This window comes from Chrysemys picta, chromosome 7, assembly GCF_011386835.1.
Source record: "Chrysemys picta bellii isolate R12L10 chromosome 7, ASM1138683v2, whole genome shotgun sequence".
NCBI lineage: Eukaryota > Metazoa > Chordata > Testudines > Emydidae > Chrysemys > Chrysemys picta.
This window is the reverse complement of record NC_088797.1, coordinates 54,490,115-54,516,950: the sequence shown is the minus strand read 5'-3', so window position 1 is coordinate 54,516,950 and position 26,836 is coordinate 54,490,115. Positions and strand designations below refer to the sequence as shown.

The window sequence follows — 26,836 nt, the reverse complement described above, 5'->3', positions numbered from 1 at the left end:
AGGCTTAGCCATTTCCCCAGTATGGAATCCAGTCCAGAAAGCTCCGTTCTCCGAGCTGATATGCCAGACTCCTTTAATAATGGGAATATTGTTCCATACACTTTCTATCACAGCTTGGATAGAAACAACAACCCACAAAGCGAACTCAGGACATACCCTGGAGGTGGCTATTTGTGTACTTTACCACTGTTACTTTATCTGTCTTCCCACTTTGCTCTTTTCTCCCTATTTTTTGTTGACCCCCCTCTGCATCACCCAGTGCTCATTTTCCTCGTGTGTCTGATGTCCTTTGCCTGTCTTGCTTAGCATTTTTGTTCAGAACTCGTTAACAGTTGCACTTCTGAAAAACAATTTCTGCTGCCTTTTCTAATCACCATCCAGCTCAGTTTGTCTCAAAGGCAATTCCTAGGATGTGAGAATCTTGCAATGAGATAGTCTTAATCCCGTATCACTTGCGTATGTGCGAATAGAATACGTCAACCCAGTTGATTTGGTTTTCTAAGGAGCAGTTCCTCCCGGTCTAATTGTGTCTCTGAGTGTGCAATCATGTTTGTATGTGTTTGCATGGGTGGTGACAGTAATATGCTAAATCCTATTTCAATGGCAGCAAATATTTTCTTCACAAAGTCTTTTTATGTTTTTACTCGCTTTCCCACCTTTGTTTTATCCTTTGTTTCAATCTGTGTTCACAAGTACAGCCCAAAAGGGAAAAAAAAATTCCAAAACATTATCAATATTTGACTGAGAATTTGGTCAACAATAATTGAAAATCCTTTCAACTGTAATGGAAGCAAATTGTAGTGCTGTCAAAATATTTTTTTTTCCTTTCTGGTGAAATAAGTTAAGTCCATTTGTTTTTTAACTGCCTTGTGTTGTTTTGAAGTAGATTCAGAATCACCAAGGCATTTTGCACCAGTCGATTACATGGAAACTCCAGAAGAAATTACTCGTAGACGTCATGATGATAAAGAGGTAAAGCCCTTCCTTGTGGTTTAGAAACATTTCTAACAGCTAAATATACAGGAAGCACACCATTTGGCCTTACATAGCCTCTGCATCTCTGTACCTACTTATGGAGGAAGTGTTATGTAGTAGTTAGAATAAGGGACTCCAGATTTATATTACTGCATCTGCCGCTGATTTGCTGTACGACCGTGGGCTAGTCTCTTCTTGACCTCTCTGAGCCTCAACTTACCCAGTATGTAAATAGGGATAATAATACTTACCAACCATGCAAGGATTATATGAGAGGTCATTAATGTTTGCAAAGTACTTTGAGATCTGTTAGAGACGTACAGTACACCATTGCTCTAATGAACCTGTTGGAATCCAAGCCTTTTGTTCATAATTGCCAGGGATTCATTAGAGCAAAAGGACAATCAAAATGAATGATACGCTGCTGATGTAAGTTAATGAAGTGGCCTTAGATAAAAGTATTTGCTACATTAATTTATTATTAATAATGATACCTGAGGCTAGGAGTCAGTCATGGAGAGTGAGTTTAGGTAGCATCTGCGACTTCAGCTGTGGGTGTCAGGGCTCCAGCCAGTCAGCCCCTGCAGGAGTGGGGCTTCAGGTGATTGGCTGTCAGCCCCTCACAGTGAGGCTGGGGCTCTGGGACTGTAGTTGGGATCCAGGGACTGCGTTTGTTATGTCCAAAGGTTCATAATAATGAAGGGCGATATAGTGAGAATGTACTGTGTTTGTTATAATTCAGCAGGTGTGCTTTACAGGAGGGCAAAATGGTCTTTCTATAAGCTAAAATGGTGTCAGCGAAGTCTCTTCAGCCAAGTATTAATTAGTAAAGACAAGATTTTCAAAAGCAAGTAGTGATTTGGGATATTCCCAATTTTGAGACATTTTAAACGGGTCTCATTTTCAGAAAGTGCTGAATATTCTCTCTGAAAACCAGGCATCTTTACTATGTCTCTGTTTGGGCACCCAAAATTCACCAGCCCCTTGAAATTGTTGGCCAGTATATATACAAACTAACATAATAAGGGAACCACACAGTCTTTCCAAACACTGGCCAAATTCGATATTGAAGAAAGATACAAACTACTGGCACTCTGTGAGGTTACTAATTTTTATTAGCCACCTATCTGCTTCTCTGAAAAGCCAGTGACTTAACCTGGGAGATACTTTTTTCATTGAAGAATCATGTTATCATTCTGAGTTGGAATAATTTTAATATCTTGCTTTGAAATATTTTTAAGCCCTCCTTTTAATTTCTGTGCAAATACATCTTTTGCTATCTCCTCGCATTGTAAAATATATGAATAGCAACTATCTGAATTCATTGGCACTTAAGGCCCTTGGGTGAGGTTAGCACAAAGCTTGGACCACACTCCTGCAGTCAGATCCAGGTGGATGGACACTCACACCCATGGAATGCAGGATCAAGGGCCTTCATTTCCACTAATCTGCTAAAGGATGGGGAAGCTGGAAATACTTTTGTTAGTGAGAATTACTTGTTTTACTAGATGATGTTTGTTATGTGAGCCATAAGCAGCTAGGGGGAGATCTGCAAAGTCACAAAGGGCATTTAGCCACTCAACTTCCATTGATAGTCAATGGGAGTTAGGTGCCTAAATGACCATCTGGGCCTGATCAAAGCTCATTGAAGTCAGTGGAAAGACTCCCCTTGACGTTCATTGGTTTTGGATCAGGTCCTTGGTATGCAGAGTTGTTTCATTGTAAATGATCCCATTAAGAACTACCAATAATCTGCATTTAAATACACTGTAATGCAATGTATTTTCTATGTCAAGCTAATCAACTGGGAACCATTGTGTTGTTGATAAAATTGATCTTGTATATTTCTCTAAAGCTGCTGCTATTTGCCGGCACCTCTGAAGTTCTTTATTAAAGTCACATTTGCTGGCAGTTTTCAAATGCCCTAAACTAGATGATTTACTGCCCATTTTATGCAATTTTATGGCAGAAACTTTTAGAGGACCAGAGACGACTTAAACGTGAGCAAGAAGAAGCTGATATTGCAGCTAGAAGGCACACAGGGGTTATTCCAACCCACCATCAGTTTATCACTAATGAGCGGTTTGGGGACCTCCTAAATGTAGACGATACAGCAAAGAGGAAATCTGGGTCAGAGGTCTGTTATAGTTACCTCAGTCTGCTGCTTGACCCAATGCAATATTCGCCTCTCACAATGTTGCGCTTTAGACCGACATTAGCTCTCCAGAGAATGTTTAATTTTTTTCCCATTCTGGCTTCATTTAGAATTGCTTTGGCTCTTGTGCCTGGTAAATTAATTGATATCTCTATACCAAGCTGTATATGTTAAAGCATGCCTGCTGAGAATTGCTGGTGCACACCTGTGATGCATGTGTTTAAATATCAGCTACTTTTAGTGAATCAAAGGCATTTTACATCCCTTGCATCAGACTGCTACATTGTCTTCTTGTCTGTGCCTTATGCTTAGAAACTTCATGTCCTGTTGATCCTGGTCATGTGACTGTCCTGTATTTTTGTTAGAAATAGATTATGCTGTTCTCCTTCTTTTGAAAGACGCTCAGTACTGCTCTAGGAAAGGTTGGAAGAAGTCCCAGCATGTTTCCTAAACATTACATGATTTAGTCCTTCTAAAAGAGACAAAGGAGGAGATACTTTTCAAGTCCTCCCATGGCACTTTTCACAAGAGTTGGGGTGTTTAGGTGGCCAAATGCTACTTCCTGCCTTAAACCGTTGTGTATCATTGCTGTGTGCTGTTTAAACAGCTGCTGTATTTCACCCCAGAGGTGGCTGCATTTCAGTGATGAGTGAGGTGGTTCCTGTGTGCAGGACTAACTTTTGCCCTCAGTTGCATGGGTGTAACTGAGGCCAGAAATGAACCCATTGTTTTTAAAGTGCTTTGGGATCTTTCAGAATGAAAGGTGCCATGTGAGTGCAAGATATTAGTTATTATGATTATTATATTACCAACAACTATAATTATTTTATTTCTAAAATTGCTAATTATTTTTATATTATTATTTAATTGCCATAGTAGCTTAAAATTATCAAAATATTTTAGGACCATTTTAATCAGCCAACAAAATCACACCCTAAAAGGTGTTGATAGACGTGCTCGTAATACATCCTATTTATCTTTATGTCTAACTTGAGACAGTTTTAGACACATGCTTATTTTCCTTCAATTCCTTCTGATTTGTTCTAGTCTTTGAAATGGCTGGAAAGCATTTCCATAGCCTTTTCAGTAATGGGTCGAAAACATAATTGTTGTTTTGTTTTCAATCTTTAGATGAGACTTGCTAGAGCCAAGTTTGACTTCAAAGCACAGACATTAAAGTGAGTATATCTGGATATGGTTGTTTCTATCTCTCTCTATCTGCTTTTTCTGCATATCATGCAACATTTAGGATGTATAATAAGACTGATTAATGTTTCTGGAGTGTCTCTTGATCCAGTAATTCAAAGCAAGTCCTTCAAGTCAGTAGAATAGCTTTGTATACCCTGTGTATCTGCTCCCAGTATGTCTTTGAGGCAAATCCAGTTGCTTCACTGAAACAAACAAGTATTTGTTCCTGCTAGCCCCTGCTGGAGGGTGAGCTGGATTCAACTCCGCTTCATCCATTGTAAGCGGAGTTGCCAGTTGTGTCCCGACTGCAGTATCTTTATTACTGGTGGTGTTTTAAGAGGCAGGAAGAACCCAGCTAGTTGCTTAGATCCCAGCCTGAGCTTGCAGAGAGAACAGTGTTTTTGACCTGCTCACTGTATACATTTGATGTGGCCAAGTGAGAGAGGAGCTTGTGTCATCCATGTTAGGAGAGGACAGGGTGGGTTTTTGTCATTCGCTGTTGGCTGGCCCATAGAAGAGGTTTGATAGTCTGATACAGTTGGTCCTTTCGTTCAAGCTGTAAAGGTTTCTGCTTTTCTTGCTGAAGTTTCCAAGTTCAAATCCCACTGCTGGACTGTCCCAAGCAAAGTCCGTAATCGTTGCAAAGGCTGGCTGGCCATGGAGCGTCATGTATATGGTGCTTCCATTATCAGCAAATTAGCTTCCTCCTAAACTCTCTCAGAATGGTCTTGGCCCACTTATCTCCTTGCAAAGTGAACAAGTGTATAGGCGAAATGACCAACCCAAAGCAGGAAAGTGGGCACGGTCCTCTCTCCTCCCATCCTATCCAGCAGCAGCAGCAGCCAGTGGCTAGTACTTTTTAACACTTGCTTGCCTTTCCTTTCCCCTGCTTGTGAAAGGGAGCGTGCTCAATAACGTCTGGCCACACCCACAGTGCACCCAGACAGTGAGCAAACCCTTGGCATCTCATAGTAAGAACAACAGGGTAGCATCTAGATGAGAGGGTTGAGTGTGATTTATATGCTTCTTCCCAAACCCATCTTGCAGCAGTTGGGTTGATAGGGACCCCCTGGAAAGTGTGAGATACCCAGCAGGGATGGCACTTCGGATGTCCAGCGTGAATATACACAGCCTCTTTCTCCTGCAGTGAAATTCATTGTGCTTTGTTTGCGGACAGTATGCAGTTCAGCTGTAACCAATATGTTGTTAACAGGGAGCTTCCTCTGCAAAAAGGAGACATCGTTTACATTTACAAGCAGATTGACCAGAACTGGTATGAAGGAGAACACCATGGCAGAGTTGGCATCTTCCCACGCTCCTACATAGAGGTACCTCTTTCCTTTTGAAATGCTCTCATTCCAGAGCCAAAGCTCCGCCTCAGAGCCACCCGCTTGTGGGCTCCTGGTGGGTCATTGGACTTCATTTCTTTCTTTCAGCTACTTCCGCCTGCTGAAAAAGCCCAGCCCCAAAAGCTGGCCCCGATGCAGGTTTTAGAGTATGGAGATGCTGTGGCTAAATTTAACTTTAACGGGGATACTCGAGTGGAAATGTCATTCAGAAAGGTAGGACCCTCACTGGCGTGACAGGTGAAAGCATTCATCAAAACAAACCAGATGGTGCATCATTTCAAAGGAGATGATCCACTAAAATTGGCAACCATTTTGTGCATGTTAGAATCATCTAATTATCTTAATCTAATCCTTGGGGGTTTTATTCAGCACCCATTGCCGTAGTATATTGTGATGAGTGTTTTGCAGGGAGACTATCTGTATCCAAGAAAGCAGACACGTGCTATATTCCCACTCCAGAGAGACTAGCATGGGTGCAGTGCTGGTGCTGTGATTCTGCATGCTAAATTAGACCTTTAGTGACACCTGCACAGCCTCATTACCATCACTTGGGTTGCATGGGTGTAAAATGAGGTGCAGAATGTGACTCTGCACTGGAACATCAACTTTCTGTTGATGAATTACTGAATAGCTTGTTCTCCCATAGCATTGCTGAGCCAAACCAGCTCACAAGAGTGAATAGAAGTGAACACATATCTGTGTTACTGTAGTGCCCACGTAAGGCAATGAATGTAGACAGGGAGTAAGAAGGTGCCATTTTCAGTCACTTTTCAGAGCAGAACTAAACGCATTTATTAAAGTACCTTAAACAGCAAAATTTCTCCATCTCAAAGGTGGCAGATGATTGCATGTGTGTTGATATTAAAATTCCATGTTCTCTATTTTCTTTTTCATTTTACTCAAGGTTGGAGCTTGCAGTTTATAATCAGGATTCAAAAGTCTTTCTTGTGTGTTTTGTCAGCAGAACAGAAGGGGAGAGGATTGGTGACAGGGCTTAGGGACTCTGCTATGGGATTCACATAATGAGATCAGAACCTCAGCTTTCATATAAAAAAATGTTTCTTACATTCTGGATGCAAAGAAACTCTGTGAAATGTGACCCAAGAGTGACTGCTGCCTGCCTGAGTCTGCAGAAGCCTGAGCTAGCTTCAGGAGGGATGAACCTCCATAGTCAGCTCAACTCAGAAACATGCTGCCATGTCAAGAAGGGTGGGGCCACATGCCACAGATGACTTGAATTCAGCTGGGGCGAGGGCTGTCATCTCCTGTGCTGCAAGTTTACACGCTGGGTTAGCATCAGTGCTGTGTGATGGTTCTCTCCTGCAGGGCGAAAGGATCACGGTGATCCGGCGAGTTGATGAGAACTGGTACGAAGGGAAAATCTCTGGTACCAACCGCCAAGGCATCTTCCCTGTCACTTACGTGGACGTGCTCAAGCGGCCACTAGTGAAGAATGCTGTTGATTACCCTGAGCTGCTGATGTCTCAATCCCCTAATCGCAGTACAACGGCTTCCCCGCAGGTACCCAGGCTAGATGTAGCCAGTTACTAGACCTTACAGAACAGTAGGACGCAGTCATTTGTGTGCAGGAAGAAATCCCCAGCCAAGGTTAGGGTGTACTGTACAGCAGCACCATCCGTCCTGTCCAGTTTGCTCCCATTGTACCGACCCAGGGAGAACTGATCTGAAGGGGTTACACTTCACTTACCAGAAAGACTGGGTGGCTGGGAGGACTGGGGACAGGACAAAAAGCATTTCATCTCTGATCACAGATTGAACCTTGGCTAGGTTGGCAAGGATGGCAAGTTGAGTGAATTTCAGTGCCTTTGCAGGGATAAGTCAGTGACTTTGGTCCAGTTTGAGACCGGTGCCTACACAAGTCAAACTATCACTGCGATGAGCATCCTGTTTGATTAAAAGGGCATTGAGACAAAGGGGTCAGTGGCAGTCCTTCCATCCACTTCAGTAGGATTTAGATCAGGGCCTAAATTATCCCTCCATGTAGCAACTCCAGCTTAGGGCTGAGACAGCTGGGCAGGACAGTGTGTCAGAGGCCTGAGTTACCATTGATCATGCTGTACATGGTCAGTAGCAAAATGGAAGGCTTGAGTCTCTAGGGCCTGCCAGTCTGGCCCCATTAGGAGCGCAAAACTGCCTTTAAAACAGGTGTAAAATCCAATTGAAACCAAAAAACGGTGAATTAAATCCACCACAGAGACAGCGGCCGGTGGCAGTTTGGGATTGCAGTTTGTCCTGTTTGTAGTGGCAATCTCAGATCTAGGACTGACTGTGGGGCTCTATAGCCTTTGATACACTTCACCCTGTGCCTGCAAACATTTTTGCTTTAAAGTTGAGGACATACATGAGGTATGTGCAGGTGCGGGTGAGGGAGGGAAGGAAAGGTGTTAGCTGGTTCTGTTCAACATACACAACAAGACCCTTCAGTGAGTAATGCTGGGGGAGGAGAGTCAGGAAGTTGGGGCATGCAACAGAGATTAGGGAAGGATTGCAAATTTCAGGGCCACAGTCAGTGTCTCTGTCCTTGTCTTCCTTTAGCGGTCTTATTAGCAGGTATTTCTGTTCCTGGCCATTGAGCGAAGAGGAGACCGTGCTTGCTTTCTTGGGGTTCCCTGAAAAAATGAATCTCAACTTAGCTTCAGTGTGTGTGGGCCTGGCACATCCTATGTTGCCATGGCATGCCTGCTGCCACCTTGCTGCCAGCTTTTCCCTTGGTTTGGAAGCCTGTACGCACCCTTTCTTTGTTTTTTCAGCAGTTTTGTTAATTCTCTCAGTAAAAGCGGTTGTTTTCTTCCTTTCATTCTTGTTTCCTGCAAAGCATGGCTGGTGCGCACATATGATCGGGGAAAGCTCTAGGCCTGTCATGCCCAAGAGCCCTGCACCCCTAGACAAGGGCAGAGTTCAACCCATCTTTGTTCCAGCTTCATAAACCTAGAACTTGCTTTAAAATCAAAGAGCCAACTCCCGGGATGCTCCCTGCCTTGTAGCAGTGCTGGCTCTTCAGCAGCCCCATGGCTCCGTCACTGAGCGGCAAGGTACTACTCAGTGTGAGTAAGGGTTCGCAGTCTGCATGAAGCCCCCAGCGAGCGTTTATCCTCCATGCTGTGTCGCCTGCTTTCCTGCACTCACTCTTCATTTCCCCACTGCCTTCACTTGTGTTTGAGAATTTTGTACTTTTCCTTGTCATTTGTCTTATTTCTATCTTTTTTCCTTTTCTTTCCTTTTAAGTCTCCTGGCTCTGAGCTGCTCCATACATCAACTCCTCCACCTTTCCCTTTCCCACGCCATGCTCTGTCTCCAGAGGTGCAGGCGATCACGGCCGAGTGGATTTCCCTGACTGTGGGAATGTCTCCTAGCAGTACTCCTGTCATAACCCCTCCATTGCCTCCTCTCCCCGAAGGCTGTCTCTGTCCCATCGACTATCTCACACCCTCAGCTGCAGCCAGCCCCTCCCCCTCTGTTAGCCTTCACCATTCTAACCTTTCGGGCTCCTCCACGCCACGGTCCATTATATCGCCACTGCCATCTTTCTCCTCCAGGACACTGTCCTCTGCTCACACTTTCAGTCACACCACTCCGCAAAGCGAAGAAAAGTTTGTTGGCTGCCCTTCCCCCAACCTGAGCAGCTGTCAGACCCCTCACTCAGTTGTTGGGAGACCCGAGAGCTTCCTCTCCGAGCTCAGTGATGTCATTGGCAACCAAACCAAGGTCCAAAATAATAGAGAAGGCAGCAGAAACAGTGAGAGAGAGGGTTGGAAGGAGACAGACAAAGGCTTTAATCCCATGCCCGAGATCTCTGTGGAGGGTTGCTTGAAAACATCAAATCTAGACAAGAATATGAGCCCAGAAAAGAAACCCTTTGCTTCCTTTGGGGAAAGCCAATTATGTCAGGAGCTAATCACTACTGGGGAGGGAAATAATGCTGAGAAAAGAGGCACAAGGAAAGGTGAACCGAGAGAGATTCGAAGCGGAGCAAACAAGGTACTTCTCCTGCATGTTTATGCTATTCTGAAACCCTACGCTTACTTGTGTGTTCAAATCCTTATTGCTCAGCTGGCCACACAGAGCCAGTAGCTGTTGTCTATCCCTTTATGGACTATAGCTAGCTAGTGGCTGTTAGCAATACTGTCTCCTGCATGCAAGGGGCTAAAATGGCCTAGAAGTGGATTCAGCAAGGCTGTAGAAAGAGTTAGTGGAGAATAGTCATGAAAGTAGGAATTGCCTTGACAAATATTCCAAAGCCTCGTCTAGTCTACTATCTTGGCCCAATCAGTGGTCATTACTAGATGTGTCAGAGGAAGGTATATTGCAGCCTCCATGCAATTCACCTCCCTGTACAAAAACAATGGACTACAGGGAATTCCTTCCTCACCCTAGCTGGTGATCAGTTTATGCCCTGAAGTATAAATTTCATCCTAGCTAGAGAGAGCACCTATGCTGTTCTCGTTCATAAAAATGAAGGCAGGTGAACCTAATGGAGCCTGAGGTGGTGTGAACCTCTAACCCGGGTCTGTGTATTCGCATAGCCAGCTAGTTAAAGTGCAGGAGTCATTTTTTCTTGTAATACACTCAGTGGGCCTGATTCTCATTTACCCTTTATGTAAATGTCACTAACACCCACTGTAAGACCCCTTTACACTGCCAGAGTGGGCTAAAAGGACCTTAGTGTAAATAAGAATTAAAGCCAGTAGTGTTTTCTCCCAAGAGTGAGTCAGTTATTTAAAATTATATATACACTTCTTGCTGAAGAGCAAGCTGTGCTCTGTGAAAAGAATAGAGGAATCTTAGGGGAGCTCTCAGCTAGCAGGAGGTGGCATAGTTGGCTTCAACACCCCCCAACAGACCCCGCTGTGCCAAATCTCGACTGATTTATGGTCCCTTGGAGACCATAACCAGCTGGAGTAAGTTACAGTAGCCCCCTAGGTTGTTCTTGTTTACACCCAGGCTGTGGCTTTGGCAGCTTCAGAATCAGATGCCTGGAACTGGCTCCTTTCCCCTTTGCTGTATCAAGATGATCTTGATGCAACATAAAATCTGGGCCAGAATTAAATAAGGGAGGGAAAAATGCCTTCTGAGATTGTGTTCCATGCTACCAAATTATATTTTTTTAATATGAAATTAACCAGGGTCTTCACCAAAATTGTATCTAAGCTTTACAAAAGGATATAGTTTATCATCGTTATGTATTGCCAGCAGCCATTACCTAAGCTTAACATTCTGCACATTTTTAAAATACAGTCAAGTTGTAAGCAAAGAAGGATAAGCTAGGAAGGTGTGTTGTCTCTTGCATGGAGTTATGTTTGCACCAAATGTGTGCACCAAATTTAAGTGTGTATATATAAAGGATGCTATTATCACAAAAGATGATAGCAGTGATTCTGATAAGAAATCATGCATTTAGCTGACCAACTTTTCTTTCCTTTAAAAGACTGCAGACACTTCATTCTCTTCATCTGCTCTTCTCTCTTCCTCTGCACTTTCTTCCTCTGCTGTCACAATACAACCACCTCCTAGATTTACACGCAGGGTCAGAATGCCCCAGGTAACCATTATTGCTGATAATTATTCAATGGCTTGGAACTGTTTCCATGCTATTGTCATTAGTTTGTTATGTGGTTGCTTGTCCATATGTTGATTTCACAGGTGAAGTACATCTGCTGACTTTAATATGGTGAGCCTGTTAAAGGGTCATTTAAAGTTAGTTCCAGACACCGTGGAAATGATGGAATATGCGGGGTGGGTGAAATCTTCAGTGGCTGTATGTCAGTGTAGCTTTGTTGAAGTCAATGGAACTAAGATGATTTACACCAGCTGAGGATCTGGCCCTAAATTCCTCCGAAGTGTTAGCTTAAGACATATTTGATCCTGTCAGATCCTGAGTGCCTATAGCTATGGTGAACTTCAGTTGGAATTGCTGTGGTCAGTCCCTGGAGGGATCAGTAGCCTAATTAGTAAGAGCAGTGGTGGATTACCACATGGGCCAATGGGGCCCTTGCCCAGGAACCCCAGCCAATTTATGGGCCCCCTCAGGAGCGCCGGAACTCTGGCCTTGCCCCCGGCTCTTCCCCTCCCCCCTGAGGCTCCACCCCTGGCCAGTTGTGGTAGATAGGGTGCCCAAATTCCCCCCCTCTATAGCCCCCACATGGAGCCCTCTTCCCCTGCTCCCCCCTACTGAGTCTCCTCCCCTCACCCCAGACTTCCTCCCATCACCCGGGCTCTCCCCATTGTTCTCCTGGAGACTTGGGTCTCAGATTCCCCCCGCAGGTCCCCAAACTTGCTACCCTGGGTTTGCTGGAAGCTGTGATCTCCATCAGCAACCACAGTCTGCCTCTTTGTGGCAGTGCTCAGCCATGCCCTGGCACCGGCACCTCATCTGGGCACAAGGTGCTCATGCAGGGGATGAGGACAAGCAGCATCTGGGCTGGGAGGAGCCTTTGCAAGGGCTTTCCTTTCTCCTTCCCTGCTCGGTATTCTCTGTCAGGGGCTCAAGCTCCCTCCCGGTGCCACCACTGAGCAGGACTTTGCAGCTCCCCATGACAGCACCGGCAAACGGTGACTCACTGCACAGCTCTGTTCTGGTGTGTGACTGTCAAACCCACCTCACAGGGTCCTGTACTCACTCATCGTCTCAGTGACACAAATGCCTCAAACTCCCCAGGAGCTGGGAGTCGTGCTAAGGTTTTCCCAGCCTCGTAGCAGCACCAGCAGGAATGATTTGATAGGCCACATCCTGACCTCTGTGTAGTCCCCACCCCAACTGTCCCGTCACCTTCAGGTCACACCCTCAGGTGACCCATATGCAGCCACATCTCCCTGTTCCCTATCACCTTCGGGTCCTGCCCCCAGGTGAGCCCCACACAGCCCTAACCCCATTGCCTTCATTAGATTGCCCATGTGTAACCAAGAGCACTTGGTCTGCTGGTGATGTGTGAGCCAGACTAGCTTCTGGTTCCCTCTCCCATCACGGGGCTGAGTCTATGGGGTTCACAGGAGGCTTTGTTTTCCTGCGAGGCAGCAGCTCTGACTGTTACCTGTGAGGGGCATTCTGTGCAGTGCAAAGGGGCTGTTCTGCTAGAGGTACTTCTTGCTGCTAACTGCAACTGGTAATGGAGATGACCTCTGTCCCCTCCTTTCTGTGATGCCAGGCTTTTGGGACCATGGCCCCGGTAGCTCCATATTCCCTCTCAGCAGCTCAACAAGTGTGAGGAGCCACTTGGGTTTCAGCATTTCCCGACTCTGGGAGTGCTTTTGTGGGGCTGGGAGATTGACTCCTGGGTGGGGGAGTTGTCTAGCTTGCTACCTTAGGGGTTTGTCCTGCTGTCCATCACTGCGGTATCTGAGCATCTTCCACATACGCTCAATAGCAATAAGGAAGTCCCTAGTGACAGGCAGCCTAAGTAGGGAGTTAGGTAACAGGCAGGCCCCACTGGCACCCTCACAGGTGGGGACATCAAAGCAGGCATTCTGTAACTGATCAGTGGACTCCCTATGCCTCATGAACCCATCCTGGGCCCTGCATAGCAGCAAAGAGATGGGGAGTACACACCCTGAGGGACTGGCCCACGGTTTGAGAGGGCTGAAGATATAGGAACTAATGATATTGGTTAAGGGACCCTAGTGAAGAGAGTCTGTACAGAAGAGGAAAATAAATAAAACACACTAAAAATAATGGGCAGCAAGCCCAGGGTCACTTGTTCCTGGGGTGGGGCCTTGAGGGAATCCAGGGGATCTGGTTTGATAGGGAACTCTAACAAAGCTATTTATAAAAACATACCTGATTTGGGACCCACCTGTTAAGCTTGGTAACTACAAGAGTCCCTCTCACTACCCTCCTAGCATCCATCACGTTCACTTGTGTTGGCTTTTAAGAATGTTTGGCGGTCTTTGGAGTAGAGGCCATCGTTTATTCTGTGTTCGTGATGTCTGTGTAGTCTCATGACATGAAGCCTTGATCTTGATTTAAGCAAGGGACCCGCAGTGTTAAACCCCTCCAGAGCCAGAGAAGGAGAGATACTGAGATTGTGGATCACTTAAGAGCTGCCCAGGGAGCCCGGGTCACTGTGGCATAGGCGCCGACTCCATGGGTGCTCCAGCTGGAGGGAAAAAAATTAGTGGGTGCTTTGTAACCACCAGCCAGCCCCCACTCCCCAACCCCCCCAAGTGCCTCCCACCCGCTGCAATCAGCTATTCCGCAGCATGCAGGAGGCGCTATGGGGAGAGGGAGGAGCGGGGACGGGGAGCACTTGGGGAGGGGGTGGAACTGGGGGGGAAGAAGCGGGGTGGCGGTGAAGCAGGGGCAGGAAGAGGCGGGGGTGGGGGCTTGGGGGAAGAGGGTGGGGCCTGGGGCGAAGCAGGGGGTTGAGCACCCCCAGAAGCTGGAAGAAGCTGGTGCCTGTGAGCTGTGGGGAGCCCCAGACCCTCTACCTGCCCTGGGCAGGGGGCCAGCCTGCCCAAGAGTAACCCCCAGTCCATGTCCCTGCTCCCCAGGGTGCGCCACCCAGGGTAGGTGGCCGAGGCTCCCTGGGAAGCTATTACTACAGTCTGGCTCCCACTTCCAGCCTGGCCAGGGCCTTGGGGGGGGAAGAGGAGGAGCAGGGGGTGGGGCCATGTGGCTCAGTGTGGGGGGCTAAAATGTTCTTTGTGCCCAGGACCCCAGTAAATTTTAATCCGTGTCTAAAGTAAGAGGGATGTAATGTATCAAGAAGATGGTTCTGCAGAGGTTGTTTTTTATTTGCTTCCAAAAGTTACTAACCACCTTTTTCTGGTATGGGCCAGTAAAGATGGGCTCAGGCTGCAGCGTTCAAATCTGGAGTGGGAACACCTAAAGGTGTTAGGACCTGTTAGGACTTGGAGTTCTGGCTCAGCACATTGGAAAGGTAGGGGGCCCTTGTAAACTTCAGGATCAGATTTCAAGTGGCCCAAAATTAGGGGCATGGGGTTTGTACATGTTTGCATCCAGAGTTTTGGATCTGACTCACATCTGTAGGACAGTGGGTGGCTAATTCTGTGATTATTGGCTTGATTGCTTTGTGTTGAGGGGAGAGTGTTTCTGGCATAGCTGCTAATGTCCAGCCTGGTGTTTCAGCTGGTTCTGTGGAACCCACGAACACCCAAATTCCCTACAAACACTACCAAAGGAGCCAGTGTTAATACTTTTGTAACAGAAACAACTCAGTGTCAGCACTGAACTGCTGATACCCCCTCCTCTCTATTTCCCCAAAAGGAGTAAGAGGTATTCTAGTCTGTTTACACATCAGTATACTTCCAGCTCAGTTCCACTGGCTGGCAATATATGAAGGAGAAAGCACACACTTTGCAAAGGCTAGTGTGGGGTGCTGGTTGTTTTCACCAGTAAAGTGTGCCAATTTGTTCCGGAATTCGTGGATGGAGGATGAATCTGGATACCTGTTGCCATTTTTAGTCATTTCCCTGATCATCAGCTGCTCTCTGAGGGTGAAGTATGGAGTTAAGCCTGCGATTTGCCCTTTGCTCACCTCTGTCCCCATTTCCCCTAGGGACAACGGCTTTGAATGGGCAAATGTTCATTGAACAGCCACCTTCCCAGTCCCATGCCCCAGAATTTACCATTTTGATTGAGATTCCAAGTACCTGACCCCAAGGGTGGGTTTGTTTCTAGTTCAGATTTAAAAAAATCAAAATTTGCAATTTACTTGTGGGTTTGTTTTCTCCTAGCATTTAATTCACTCATCCCTACTGGGAGGTAGGGGTGTGTGTGTGTGTGTGTGCAGGGCTGTCCCTAAGGAGGTGCGGGACCTGGGACATTAGAAACTCAGCGCCTATCTGCTGAGGGGTGCTCCCCCTGGCTCCGCCCAGGCCCTGCCCCCACTCCACCCCTTCCCCCAAGGTCCCAACCCCACCCTGCTTCTTCCCGCCTCACCTCTTCTTCCCCTCCCAGTTCTGCCCTGTCCCCCGAGTGTGCTGCACCCTTGCTCCTCCCCCACAGCGCCTCCTGATACTGAGAAACAGTTGATCCTGGAGAGGCGCTGATTGGTGGGACCTGCCAGTGGGCAGGAGGCGCAGGGGAGAGAGGGGTGGTTCTGGTAAGGGGGCTCCTCCTCACATGGTGTCCCCGCTCGCCTCCCCATTCGCCTCCTCACTCTGCTCGCCTGCTCACCTTCCGCTTCACCTCCCCACCTACGGGCCCCCACAAAGCGCGGGGTCTGGGGCGGGTGCTCCAATTCACCATACCCAAGGGACAGGTGTGTGTGGTTTGCACATTAGTATGCGAGAGAAAGAGAGAGAGAACAGGACGTGATCACAAAATGATAATCCTAAAGATGCACTTTCAGACTAAACGCTGAACTGATGGTGTTTTATTTATGATTTTGTGCCCTGCTTTGATGTCCTTTTCGGGGGCTTATCAGGCCAACATTTTTATTCCATATGCCATGACAACTACAGCATTGTGAGGATCAAGTTAACATTATGCATTAAATTATGAGAGGCTTCAACCTGCCCTCTGAGTTTGTAGGCAGTTATTTAGGGTGCCGTTAGCACATTTGTATGTACAAATAGATATCCCATAGATATCCCTGAATGGCTTGTGGAGACACTGTTTGCATGAGCAGAATTGTAGGCACCAACTCATGGGCCAGTTTCCAAATCTGGCCGTCTATTATTTTTAACTGAATGCTAAAAGCACTAAGTCTTGTCCACATGGGGAAATGTTCCAGCGTTCCTATGCTGGTATAATTATAAAAGTGACGTAAGCAAAACTGAAAAAAGGCCACTGTTGTTCTGGATCAGTGTCCACAAGTGGGAGTTATACCAATAGTAACGATGGTATATTTCCTCATATAGACAAGCTCTTAGCAGAAATTAAACTGAGCTACAGAATTCAGATCCAGGTTTGGACCTCAGTTTCGACACTGCTCATCCTCAGTGTTTGTGGGTGTTTTTCAGTTTGCAATCCCAATTGAGCTCATTCTAGAGAGCAGCTCTAATTGTGAAATTCAAAGCCAAGTTTTGTTCCAGATATCAGACCCTCTCACATGTGGGGCTGTTTGGACTGGGGTTCTGATTCACTCCTATCTCTAGTACTAACTCAATACATTAAAATGGGCCAAATTCTACATAAAATTACAATCCCCTGCGTGTGTGTGTTTCCCTCTGTGTGCTGCCCCAGCCCTGCGCAGTACTGTTTATTCATGTTATAGGTTACCCTTATTGCACATCCATACTTTATTACGCTATGTGGGGATTTGCAGGGAGGGGCTAAGAGGGTTCCCTAGATGTTAAATCGCGATTCCTACAGAGGACAGCTAGCTTACTTATCAGATCAGCGGTCTTGGGTCACCAGTGTGTTGCTGGTGGTGGTCAGGAGGTCATCTAGTCCAACCCCCTGCTCAAAGCAGGAGCAACCCCAACTAAATGATCCCTGACAGGGCTTTGTCAAGCCAGGCTTTAAAAACCTCTAAGGATGGAGATTCCACCACCTCCCTAGGTAACCCAATCCAGTGCTTCCCCGCCCTCCTAGTGAAATAGTGTTTCCTAATATCCAGTCTAGACCTCCCCCACTTCAACATGAGACCATTGCTCCTTGCTCTGTCATCTGCCACCACTGAGAACAACCTAGCTCCATCCTCTTTGGAACCCCCCTTCAGGTAGTTGAAGGCTGCTATCAAATCCCCCCTCACTCTTCTCTTCTGCAGACTAAATAAACCCAGTTCCCTCAGCCTCTCCTCATAAGTCATGTGCCCCAGCCCCCTAATCATTTTCGTTGCCCTCCGCTGCACTCTCTCCAGTTTGTCCACATCCTTTCTGTAGTGGGGGACCCAAATCTGGACAAAATACTCCAGATGCAGCCTCACCAGTGCTGAATAGAGGGGAATAATCACTTCCCTCGATCTCCTGGCAATACTGCAGCCCAATATACCATTAGCCTTCTTGGCAACAAGGGTACACTGTTGACTCGTATCCAGCTTCTTGTCCACTGTAATCCCCAGGTCCTTTTCTACAGAACTGCCGCTTAGCCAGTCGGTACCCAGCCTGTAGCAGTGCATTGGAGTCTCATAGACTTTAAGGTCAGAAGGGACCATAATGATCATCTAGTCTGACCTCCTGCACAACGCAGGTCACAGAATCTCACCCACCCACTCCTGTAACAAACCCCTAACCTATGCCTGAGTTATTGAAGTCCTCAAATCGTGGTTTCTGCACTTGTCCTTGTTGAACCTCATCAGATTTCTTTTAGCCCAATCCTCCAGTTTGTCTAAATCACTCTGGACCCTATTTCTTCCCTCCAGTGTATCTACCTCTCCCCACAGCTTAGTGTCATCCACAAACTTGCTGAGGGTGCAATCCATCCCATCATCCAGATCATTACTGAAGATGTTGAACAAAACCAGCCTCAGGACTGAGCCCTGAGGCACTCTGCTTGATACTGACAGCCAACTAGACATCGAGCCGTTGATCACTACCAGTTGAGCCCGATGATCTAGCCAGCTTTCTATCTACCTTATAGTCCATTCATCCAATCCATACTTTTTTAACTTGCTGGCAAGAATACTGTGGCAGACTGTGTCAAAAGCTTTGCTAAAGTTAAGGTATATCACGTCCACCACTTTCCCCATATCCACAGAGCCAGTTATCTCATCATAGAAGGCAATCAGGTTGGTCAGGCATGACTTGCCCTTGGTGAATCCATGTTGACTGTTCCTGATCACCTTCCTCTCCTCCAAGTGCTTCAAAATAGATTCTTTTAGGACCTGTTCCATGATTTTTCCGGGAACTGAGGTGAGGCTGACCGGTCTGTATTTCCCCCAATTCTTCTTCCTCCCTTTTTTAAAGATGGGCACTATATTTGCCTTTTTCCAATCGTCCGGGACCTCCCCTGATCGCCACGAGTTTTCCAAGATAATGGCCAATTGCTCTGCAATCACATCAGCAAACTCCCTAAGCACCCTCGGATGCATTGCATCCGGCCCCATGGACTTGTGCATGTCCAGCTTTTCTAAATAGTCCTTAAACGGTTCTTTCACCACTGAGGGCTGCTCACCTCCTCCCTATACTGTGCTGCCCAGTGCAGCAGTCTGAGACTGGAAACTGACCTTGTCTGTGAAGACCAAGGCAAAAAAAGCATTGAGTACTTCAGATTTTTCCACATCATCTGTCATTAGGTTGCCTTCCCCATTCAGTAAGGGTCCCTCACTTTCCCTGCACCTCATTGTTGCTAACATACCTGTAGAAACCCTTCTTGTTACCCTTCACATCCCTTGCTAGCTGCAACCAATTATGCTTTGGCCTTCCTGGTTACACCCCTGTATGCTCGAGCAATATTTTTATATTCCTCCCTAGTCATCTGTCCAAGTTTCCACTTCTTGTAAGCTTCCTTTTTGTGTTTAAGCTCACCGAAGATTTCTCTGTTAAGCCAAGCTGGTCACCTGCCATATTTGCTATTCTTTCTGCACATCGAGATGGTTTGTTTCTGCACCCTCAATAAGGCTTCTTTAAAATACTGCCAGTTCTCCTGCACTCCTTTCCCCCTCATATTAGCCTCCCAGGGGGTCCTGCCCATCAGTTCGCTGAGGGAATCAAAGTCTGCTTTTCTGAAGTCCAGGGTCCATATTCTGCTGCTCTCCTTTCTTCCTTTTGTCAGGATCCTGAACTTGACCATCTCATGGTCACTGCTGCCCAGGTTGCCACCTGCTTCTACTTCCCCTACCAAGTCTTCCCTGTTTGTGAACAGCAGGTCAAGAGGAACATGGCCCATAGTTGGTTCCTCCAGCACTTGCACCAGGAAGTTGTCCCCAACACTCTCCAAAAACTTCCTGGATTGTCTGTGCACTGCTGTATTGCTCTCCCAGCAAATGTCAGGGTGATTGAAGTCCTCCATGAGAACCAGGGCCTGTGATCTGGAAACTTCTGTTATTGTCCGAAAAAAGCCTTATCTACCTCATCCTTCTGGTCTGGTGGTCTATAGCAGATGCCCACTACGACATCACCCTTGTTGCTCTCGCCTCTAAACTTAACCCAAAGACTCTCAACAGGCTTTTCTCCAGTTTCATACTGGATCTCTGAGTAATCATACCGCTCTCTTACATACAGTGCAACTCCTCCACCTTTTCTCCCTCACCTGTCCTTCCTGAACAGTTTATGACAGTGCTCCAGTCATGTGAGTTACCCTATCAAGTCTCTGTTATTCCAATCACGTCATAGTTCCTTGACTGTGCCAGGACTTCCAATTCTTCCTGTTTGTTTCCCAGGCTTCTTGTATTCGTGTACAGGCACCTAAGATAACTAGCTGATTGCCCTCTCTCAGTATGAATCAGGAGGCCTCCCCTGTTGTACCCTCCTCCTTGTATTTCCTCCTGATATCCCACTTCCCCACTTACCTTTCATACATATATACCCATATACACTACAAATATATCCATCTTATTCATATGTATTAATTATCTGGGAGTGCCCCCAAGGCTCAATCATAAAACTACATTCCTCAATCAGTCCCGGGTCTAATATTTCCAGGCCCACTATAAGGGACGAATAACAATTGTAAAATAAAATCTGTCCATCAGTCATACAAGGGAATGTGCAGACTGAGGGACATGAATGTGTGGATGGGAAAGTAAGGTGGCCACATAACAGTGTTTAGCCCACTGGGCCACCTTCAGTCCATGCATTATACTTTTCAGGATGATGGGTAAACATCCTCCCCATAAAAAGACAATGGGAAAAGAGGTAGGCCAGTGTTGAGCACTTTGGAAAATCCCACTCATGATCTTTTTTCTAACAGGAAAACCCTATCTCAGTGGGTGCCTGGACTATTAAATTGTGCAGATTTATTCTGGTATCATTACAAAGCTGTCTCATTACTCATGTCTGTGACATGGGGAACAAGGCAGGCTATGGCCATATGACTAAATAGTTAATGTTCGTATAACTTAACTTTATGTTAAGCATGTGCTTAAGTTTCTCTCTATTCAGCAAAGCACCTTAGTGCCATTGAAGTCAATGGAAATTAAGCATATGTTTAAGTGATTTGCTAAGGTGAGGATTTAGCACTGAGCATTATTGTAAATCTGTGGCCTTGATGGGTTTTGTACGGTATGTTACTTATAGAGCTTTGTTTAATTAAACACCAGTGGAGGTGGTGGATTAATTTCTCCAGGGATCCCTCTGTTTTACAGCTTTAAATTTATGCATCATATGATCAGATACCTCAGCCTGCCCTCTGAGTATGTGTGTCTGTTCATTTAGAGGGCAATTACAACATTTGAATGTGCCAGTGAAAGCCCCTCTACCCATGTGTACATGCTATATTTAAACGCTCCCCCCCCATCCCCAATTTATTGATATTTTTGTTCTACAAAATCTTTTTTTCTTTTTAAAAAATGTTGATCATTTGAATACAAAACCACGCTGGCAGGGTCATTTGTTGGAGAAGCAATGTGATCATATATATATTCCCCTTCTCCCCCCACCCCTCCGGAAAGTAGAGATGAAAAGATCTGGTGCCCACAATTCAAGAAGGATGTTGATGAATTGGAGAGGTTTCAGAGAAGAGCCACGAGAATGATTAAAGGATTAGAAAATATGTCTTGTAGTGATAGTCTCAGGGAGCTCAATTTATTTAGCTTAACACAGAGGAGGTTAAGGAATGGCTAGATTACAGTCTATAAATATCTACATGGGGAACAAATATTTAATAATGGAATTTTCCATCTAGCAGAGAAAGGTCTAACACAATCCAATGTCTGGAAGTTGAAGCTAGACAAATTCAGATTGGAAATAAAGTGTAAATTTTTAATAGTGAGGGTAATTAACCATTGGAACAATTTCCCAAGGACCATGGTGGATTTTCCATCAGTGACCATTTTTAACTCAAGATTGGATGTTTTCCTAAGAGCTCTGTTCTAGGTATTATGTGCAGCAGGTCTCTGGCCTGTGTTACTCAGGGGGTCCAGATGAGATGGTCACAAGGGTCCCTTCTGGCCTTGGAATCTCTACCTTATAGGTCGCCTCATTCTCTTCCCTCCCGCACTGCCTGCCAGCTGGGGATGGTTCCTTACCCTATATTGCCCAGGCTTGTGCCTATCTGGTTTTACTATCGCAGAGGATTGGGGTTTCCATTCCTACCATTAGGAGATTATCCCACAATCCACTGGTTCTCCCTGCAGTTCAGCCCACATTTCCCTTTTCTCCTTCTCATCACATTATTCCCAGCTGCACCCCTATGGGCCACGCTGGGCAAATCCTGAGTTAGGTCCAGCTCATCACCTCCAATTTTGGCCCAAGTCCTATTGAAGTCAAGGAACAGATGCCCACTAATTTCACCAGGCCTTTGCTATGGAGGGATGAATGAGCAGATACTGAAAGTGCATGGTGAGAGACGAGCCAGATGTTTACACTATATATATATGCGCCAGTGCAGCTCCCTGTGAGTCCATGGGAAGTGTGCCTATTTACATGGGCCTTACTATCTTATGGTCTTAAGGGGCATTTCCAGCAAGGAATATATTAGGATGGTGTAATGGGTTGGATCACAGAAACCCCCCTGGGAGCTGCCAACTGATGTGCCAAGACAACCTCTGCTTCTGTTTTCCCTGCCAGCTCAGGACTCCAGCACCCTGTCTTGCTGAGCCAGACACTCCCGTCTGCTCCAACAAAGACCCAGGGTCTGAATTACTTGCCCCAAAACTGCAGGTTTACCTGAAAACAGCTCACAGAAGTGTGCTTGTCTTTAGCACTGAGATGCCCAACTCCCAATGGGGTCTAAACACAAATCTGTTTTACCCTGTATAAAGCATGTACAGGATAAACTCGTAAATTGTTCGCCCTCTATAACAATGATAGAGAGATTTGCACTGTTGTTTGCTGCCCCAGGTATTAATACATACTCTGCGTTAATTAATGAGTAAAAAGTGATTTTATTAAATACAAAAGTAGGATTTAAGTGGTTCCAAGTAGTAACAGACAGAACAAAGCAAGTCACCAAGCAGAACAAAACAAAATGCACAAATCTATGTCTAATCAAACTGAATACAGATAATCTCACCCTCAGAGAAGCTTCAGTAAGTTTTTTCCTCAAACTGGACACCTTCCAGGCCTGGGCACAATTCTTTCTCCTGGTACAGCTCTTGTTCCAGCTTAGGTGGTAGCTAGGGGATTCTTCATGATGACTCTTCTCTCCCTCTTTGTTCTGTTCCACCCCTTTATATATCTTTTGCATAAGGCGGGAATCCTTTGTCTCTCTCTGGGTTTCCACCCCCTTCACTGGAAAAGCACCAGGTTAAAGATGGATTCCAGTTCAGGTGACATGATCACATGTCACTGTAAGACTTCATTATCCACTTGCCAGCACACACATATACAGGAAGACTTACAAGTAAAACACAGCCATCTGCAGACAATGATCCTGGTTAATGAGAGTCATCAAGACTCCAAATCACCATTAATGGCCCACACTTTACATAATTACAATAGGCCCTCAGAGTTATATTTTATATTTTTAGTTTCAGATACAAGAGTGGTACATTTGTGCAAATAGGATGATCACACTCAGTAGATCATAAGCCTTGCAGTGATACCTTACAAGAGACCTTTTGCATGATGCACATTTCAGTTACATTATATTCACTTATTAAATTTTTATAAAACCATATAGACTGCACAGTGTCACAGATGGGACAGCCTAAGTTTTCCTGAATCAAACCATAATTCTTATGTGTAGATGCTGTGTACCATAGCCATGAAAATCAGCTTTTCCCTCCTCAGTTAACTGGGATTTCAGTGCCTTTGATGTATTATATCGAGTTCCTTTGCAAAATACTGATTTTGACTTTGTAATCATCCTATTAGCCTTTCAGTATTGACGGTGGCCATGTAGGAATGACTTCCAAAAGTCCTGTAACAATTTCAGACTACCCAATAAATGCTATGAGCTCTAATTACATTGTGGTAAGCCCATCCCAATCACTTTCTATTTTCTATACAAAGTCAGAACAAATAGTTTCTGAGCAAAATGATTCAGGAGTAATTATTAATCCCCAGAGAGCCAGATTGACTAGAGGAGATTTCTGGCTGCATTGCGGTTGGGTGGGCGTACTGGTCAGGGACCTTAAGATGAAGGAACTGGGAGAGGATACTTTAGTCTTTGATGTAACAGTGGGGGAACCTCCAGAAGATTGGAACTCATGTTCACAGAAACTTCAAGGGAGCTACCCCATGGCTGAAGTTAGCCCCGCTATGCTCCTCTGAACTAGCTGAGTCTCTTGAGTGTCCAAACTCAAGCTGGAAATCTCCTGCCATCCATTAAGTTCTTTATTTCCTCCCTTCACTCTGTCTGGAAATGCCGTGAGCAGCCTTTCTCCTGAGCTGCCAGCACACCAAGGCCTTTGGAGAACTCAGCAGTGCAGAGGGTGCACGGAAATGAACAAAAAATATGGGGAAAGAGTGAAATGGACCCTCTGGAAAAAGATTTGGGTCTAACGTTTTACTGAAAGCTCACAGCTAGTGGCAACATAACTTACCCTAGGCAACCCATCTGTATTGCAAACTAGAATAATAGCCCTAGGGAGGACGAGTCCTGCACTCCTTGCACAGGCAGTATGTCCACTGCTTTTCTTAGGAGTTTTGAGTGTGTAAAAAATGCAAGATTGCAATGTAAATGCAAGTATTTGTAGTGGAATTTTTTTCATGTTCCATCCAATTGTTTGTACCTTGAGACTCTCCAAACAAACTGCTTTTTCTTGAAAGTAACCTAGGGCATGGGAATGGCTCTCCAATGAAGAAGTGGTGAGGGGGAGGTGGAGAAGGAGCAATGCTGAAGAAAAGATACACCTAGCTGGCAGTGTTCACAATGGCTCTAAAGCTTGGACGTGTTTAGATGTTGGGGTTGGGTCCAGGCCCATCTCTGTTCAGAAACACTGGTCCCTCTGAAAGGCTGCTGCATTCTTAGAATTCATGTGATGGCTCAGACCCTCACCTAGTGTCAATCAGTGTAGCTCCCATGCAGTGACAGCGACCAGTGGTGCTGGAACATTTTTTACAGTGGGGGTGCTGAAAGCCAATGGCCCTCATGCCAAACTTTTTACCTCACCTCCCCCCTTACTCCTGTCCGCGCCCTCCCCCACACCTCAGAGCTGGGGCCAGGAGCAGGGCCATGGCTCTGGGTCGGGGGATGCAGACAGGGGTAAGGGGACCAAGGCTGGGATCTCGCGTGCGAGGCCAGGAGCAGAGCCTCCAGTGTGGGGTTGGCAGCTGTGGGGACCTCGTGTGCTTCCAGGTGGCGGGCCATGAACAGAGCCCTGGGTGCAGGGCCAGCAGCAGCCAAGAGCTGAGCCCCCAGGCACGGGGCCAAGAACAGAGCTCTGGGCGCAGGTCCTGCAGCCAGGAGTCAAGATCCCAGGTGCGGGGCTGGCAGCACCAGGACCCTGGGCGCAGGGTGGTGGGCAGGACCCTGCACAAAAACTGGGGGTGCTGCAGCACCCCCCGCACTCCTAGAGCCCATGCCTATGACAGCAATGCACTTGGAGTGACTTCAGCTGAGCTGCATCCATTTACACCAGCTGAGGATCTGGCCCACTCTTTAGGAGGCAGCTGAGCTGTCATTTTTCCTGATCCTAAATGTCTCCAAGGGCCTTTCCAGAGATAATGGCAATGGCCTTTTTCATTAGGGTCTTTGGCCTAAAGGTCTGATAGTCTGACACTTGTGCTTCTGTCCATGTCTTTTTCCCCTACAGGAATTCAATGCAATGCTGTTTGCCATCTGTGTCTCTAGCTGTCTCGTATCTTTTCATCTCCTCCTCTAGTTGCCTATGCTAACCCTTTAATTTTTTTGCCATTGTATTACCCTTTGCAGCGCACACGCTGCTGCAATGCAATTGCATTGCTATACTCTCCAATGTCCTCTGTTTTAAAAATCCTATTGTCTGAATCAAGTGGCGGTGGGTGGTTTTGTGTTTTGTTTGGTTTTCTGTGCGTCCTTTTTTAATTTTAATTCTGACCAATGTAACTTCTGCTAAAATGTCTTCCTTATAATTTGCTTGGTGATCACACAGCCTTCTCACCATTCACTGAGAGCAGGACCAGATCTCACAGAGTCTGAAAAGAGCTATGTGGTAAGGCCACTGTTTCAATCAGATGCAGTCGTAGCGTCTCTTATCACAGACAGTAACGCCTTCATAGAATTTAAAGTTGCCAGCTGCTTTCTTAGTCACAAAAAATCTAGATATCATTGTATTTGTAATGGAGAAATAGAATTTAGCATCTAGAAAAGCTACCAGAGTCAACATGGAATTGGTATAATTGCATTGTCTGTATTGGATTAGAGTTAAATGAGTAGTGCATGACTGGAGTGTGCGTTCTCATATTCCAACTGTAGCGATTGTAATGGTGCCACTGCTGACTAACTGCAACCACTTATGCTTCTGTGTGTTTTTTTTAAACAAAGCTTCAAACTAAGTACCAAATTCTTCTGTATTGCCTGTTTTTCCATGCTTACACCTGGATCCCTTCTGCACTCCACTACCTGGATATTTACCTGGATCTACAACTCTTTTGTTTGACTGGACTTATGTGCTGCATCTGGAATGTCCCATCTCTTCCTGTCTATTTTTCCCTTTCCCCCCCATTCCTTGTTGACTGTTCTATGGGTGTTCCGTGGATGTCAATGCTGCCTACCACGCAGGAAGCAGTTTGCAATGAGATCATAAACATTGCAGAAAAGTCTGTTCATTACTGCAGTGCTATTTCTCAACCTCTTGACTCTTGCCACACGATGGCCTCTAATGACAATAAACCATCTCTAATCATTTCTCAGCAACCTCAAGCACATCAACAAGGAGCCAGCCCTGACAGGAGTCAAACACCAGGAGACATGTAAGTGGTTCTGGTTGCCCTCTCTCCCAGGGGCCTGGTTTGCATCTGTCATGTGCTGTTAAGTGTGACATTATTTGGTACTTTTCCTAAAGCTCCAGGCCCTGGAGGCATGTGATTATGCAAGAGTGTCAGCTTTCATTAAAAAAATAAGGAAGGAAGTTTCTAGCCCTCGTCATTGCAGCGAAAAGCCTGAAAACAGGACCCCTGTGTTTGTATAGCACCGGGCACAATGCGCTGCTCGTACATGACTGGGGTGCCCTGATTCAAGGTTCTTGAATGCTTGGGGTGGACAGTACTACATCTTCTCTTT

The 26,836-nt window shown here is 46.0% G+C and overlaps 1 protein-coding gene across 50 annotated transcripts in view; it reads left to right on the top strand.

The window, feature by feature from the left end:
• The window catches only part of SORBS1 (sorbin and SH3 domain containing 1), a 291,557-nt gene that overhangs the window by 258,164 nt on the left and 6,557 nt on the right, over positions 1–26,836 (top strand). For 21 of the 50 annotated variants that reach the window (XM_065553231.1, XM_065553237.1, XM_065553251.1 and 18 more), the window contains 7 exons: positions 887–972; positions 2,945–3,112; positions 4,262–4,308; positions 5,532–5,646; positions 5,755–5,880; positions 6,994–7,188; positions 26,468–26,526. In XM_065553231.1, the coding sequence (XP_065409303.1) occupies positions 887–972; positions 2,945–3,112; positions 4,262–4,308; positions 5,532–5,646; positions 5,755–5,880; positions 6,994–7,188; positions 26,468–26,526 (796 nt within the window). Of the gene's footprint in view, positions 1–886; positions 973–2,944; positions 3,113–4,261; positions 4,309–5,531; positions 5,647–5,754; positions 5,881–6,993; positions 7,189–8,913; positions 9,667–11,113; positions 11,228–25,706; positions 25,767–26,098; positions 26,527–26,836 lie in introns of all 50 variants that reach the window. The other 29 variants (XM_065553227.1, XM_065553223.1, XM_065553215.1 and 26 more) reach the window with 8 other exon arrangements.